Genomic DNA, 3,173 nt, shown 5'->3' with positions numbered 1-3,173 from the left:
GGCAGAGGGGCGACCCCTGGCCAGCGCTGCGCTGAGGGTCCGAGCTCTGCTTGGTTGAGGCGCCCCGCCCCTCCTTTGCTAACTGCAGCAGATACCCGGAAACCTAGCATGTAACAGAAAGAATGTCTAGAATGTGTATGTATGCCATATATAGGAGACAAGAAACCTAGAAATGTATATAAGGTAAAAACCTTGCTGCATTCAGCGCTCAGCCTCTGGAGAGGACTCTGCTGAGCTAGTACCGGTGCTAATAAACAGTCCTTTTCTGTACCTCCAAGTGCATTTGGTTTATCACTTCCCGCTGGCCTGATTTCTGCCATAACAAGATGAGATACTATTTTTTTTTAATTTATACGTTTGATAATTAAACTCTTTGATACATTTGTAAATCAGTATTGGCAAGGGTAAAATGCATTCCATTGGCCATGTAAGTTGATGTGTTTTTGGAAAACAGTTTGTCAGGAGGTGTTACGTCTTTAAAATGTTTGCAGTTTTTTGACTTATTACTCCTACTTTTAAGAATCTAGTTCAAAGAAAAATTGATAATGTAGAAAAATCAGTAAGCATAAAGAGGTTCCTTATAGCATTATTTATAGTAGTAAAAATGTAGAAAACCCTAAATGTCTAATATAGGGGAAACAGTGTTTAGTGGATTATTCACTCACTATATTATGGAGCCAGAAATGATGATTAAGAGGTAGCTGTGTATTGATCTAGAAAGAAAACGAAGACATACCAACTAAATAAAGGAAAGATAGAAAAGAAAGTACAATATAATGCCATTTGTGTGTTAGTTAATAAGAAATTTTGACTATCTATAAAAAGTTTCTGGAAAATATACAAGAGGGAATAGCACTATGTGGAAGAAGGAGACAAGAACCCTAAAAAATATTTATATCTTTAGTTTTTTAAAAACCCTGTGTGTGTGGTTATAATAAAATTTTAAAAGATGGTTATGAAGGCTATTATAACAGGTAAAAATGCTTGTATGTCAAGCAAAAAGAACAAGATGAAAAATCACACATATAAAGTATAGTCGTAGCTATATGACAAACAAGAATAGAAAAAATAGATAAAGAGAAAATATTTGCCTGGCCATAATGGTTCATTTGGTTGGAGCTTTGCCCTGTGCACTGAAAAGTTGCTGGTTCGAGTCCCTACCAGGGCACATACCTGGGTTGCGGGTTCAATTCCCAGTTAGGGTGTATATGGAAGGCAACAATAGGTCGATGTTTCTCTCTTTCCATCCCTCCTTTCCTCCCTCTCTCTAAGCATGTCCTTAGGTTATGATTGAAAATAAATAAATTGATTAATTAAAAACAGAAAATATTAATTGATTGTGTTAAAGTGCAGGGATTGCCCACCTGGTGTGGCTCAGTGGTTGAGCATAGACCTATGAACTAGAAGCTCACAGTTCGATTGCCAGTCAGGTCAGTCAGGCACATGCTCGGGTTTCAGGCTTGATCCTCAGTAGGGGCATGCAGGAGGCAGCCAATCAATAAAAATATATTTTTTTAAAATAAAGTGCAGAGATTTATGTTTTGAATTTCTATTTTTCAATTTAAAATTCTTTATATTCATTATGGAAAAATATTTTTTGACATATTTTTATTGATTTCTCAGAGGAAGGGAGAAGAAGAGAGAGATAGAAACATCAATGATGAGAGAGAATCATTGATCAGCTGCCTCCTGCATGGCCACTCTGACGATTGAGCACTCAACCCTGGTATGTGCCCCAACTGCAATCAAACCGTGACCTCCTGGTTCATAGGTCAATGCTCAACCACTGAAACACGCCAGCTGGGCTGGAAAAATAATTTTTAACAAAATCGCTATGTTTTTAAACATACATGAAAAAGAAGCAATTCTTTATTATTGATGGGTGTGCTCTATCAGAAATCCCATGTCCTCATTTTATGTTTCAGGCCCTGGGCAACTTGAGAATGATGTGGAGTTCCTCTTCTTTTTTTTTCTTTTTTTTTTAAGAGCATTTATTGGGCAAATTACAGAGGTAGAAGAAGCAATTTCTATAAGAAACAGGCTTAGCAAATAAGTTATGGAGGTAAAGGAAGGGCCCTTGGAGCTTGGCAGTGAGGAAGCTAATGGTAACATGCCTGGGGCTGGAATGGGGAGGGAAAAGGGAAAGGCATGGGCATGCTCCCTGGAGGGAGAGCACTGAGTTCCTCTTTTTTCTCTTTTTAAAATATATTTTTATTGATTTCAGAGAGGAAGGGAGAGGGAGGGAGAGAGAGAGAGAGAAACATCAATGATGAGAGAGAATCATTGATCGGTTGCTTCCTGCACACCCAACAGTGGAGATCGAGCCCGCAACTGGGGCGTGTGCCCTAATCAGGAATCCAACCTTAACCTGGTTCATAGTTCAAGGTTCAACCACTGACCCATGCAGGCTGGGCCCAAATCCCTCTTTTTAAGGGTCTTTTCCTTCCTCCTCTCTGCCTCTTGACTTAGGCAGTGGCGGCTCTGTTCTCTCCTCTGCAGAGCCAGCCTACCTTTGGGTTCCTGTTGGACATCGATGGAGTGCTGGTACGGGGCCATAGAGTGATCCCTGCTGCTCTGAAAGCCTTCCACAGGCTGGTGAATGCCCACGGGAAGCTGCGGGTGCCTGTGGTCTTTGTCACGAATGCTGGGAACATCTTACAGCATGACAAAGCCCAGGAGCTGTCAGCTCTGCTGGGCTTTAAGGTAAGGAGGCAGCTGAAGACTCAAGGGCCTGGTTCCCCGTGGAACCCCCACTCTTATTCTGACTAAGCCTTTTTCCCTCGGGTGCAGTACAGTATTGATAAGCCTGAGGGCATGGCCAGTTAGCTCAGAACAAATCTTTCAACCCTGCTTGAAAAATAACTTGAAGTTTAAGCCCAGCCTCATGAGTAGAGTAATCAATGGGGTAATTTTTTATATATACATACATGTTAAGCACAAAAATCCTGCCCATGGAGTTGGCAGTTCAGCCTATAGCCTTTATATTCATTTCTTCTGGGCATCAGGGTTGTCTCTTTTGAATTGTCAGCCCCTAGAAAGTAAGGGCTGGTGCACGAAATTCATGCACAGGGGAAGGGGTATTCCTCAGCTTAGCCTGCACCCTCTCCAATCTGGGACCCCTTGCAGGATGTCCTACTGCCGGTTTACAGGGATCGGACATCCCTCTCGCAATC

General features: G+C 41.6%; 1 protein-coding gene across 1 annotated transcript in view; it reads left to right on the top strand.

Annotated features, from left to right (window-relative positions):
• Positions 1–3,173, top strand: part of CECR5 (cat eye syndrome chromosome region, candidate 5) — a gene marked incomplete at its 5' end in the record, with an annotated part of 39,291 nt that overhangs the window by 20,150 nt on the left and 15,968 nt on the right. Inside the window, one exon of the mRNA XM_006771353.2 lies at positions 2,500–2,703. Within this exon, the coding sequence (XP_006771416.2) occupies positions 2,500–2,703 (204 nt within the window). The remainder of the gene's footprint in view (positions 1–2,499; positions 2,704–3,173) is intronic.

This window comes from Myotis davidii, unplaced genomic scaffold (assembly GCF_000327345.1).
Source record: "Myotis davidii unplaced genomic scaffold, ASM32734v1 scaffold1045, whole genome shotgun sequence".
Taxonomy (NCBI): Eukaryota; Metazoa; Chordata; class Mammalia; order Chiroptera; family Vespertilionidae; genus Myotis; species Myotis davidii.
Note: the sequence above shows the minus strand (reverse complement) of the source record. Positions and strands in the feature narration are given on the sequence as shown.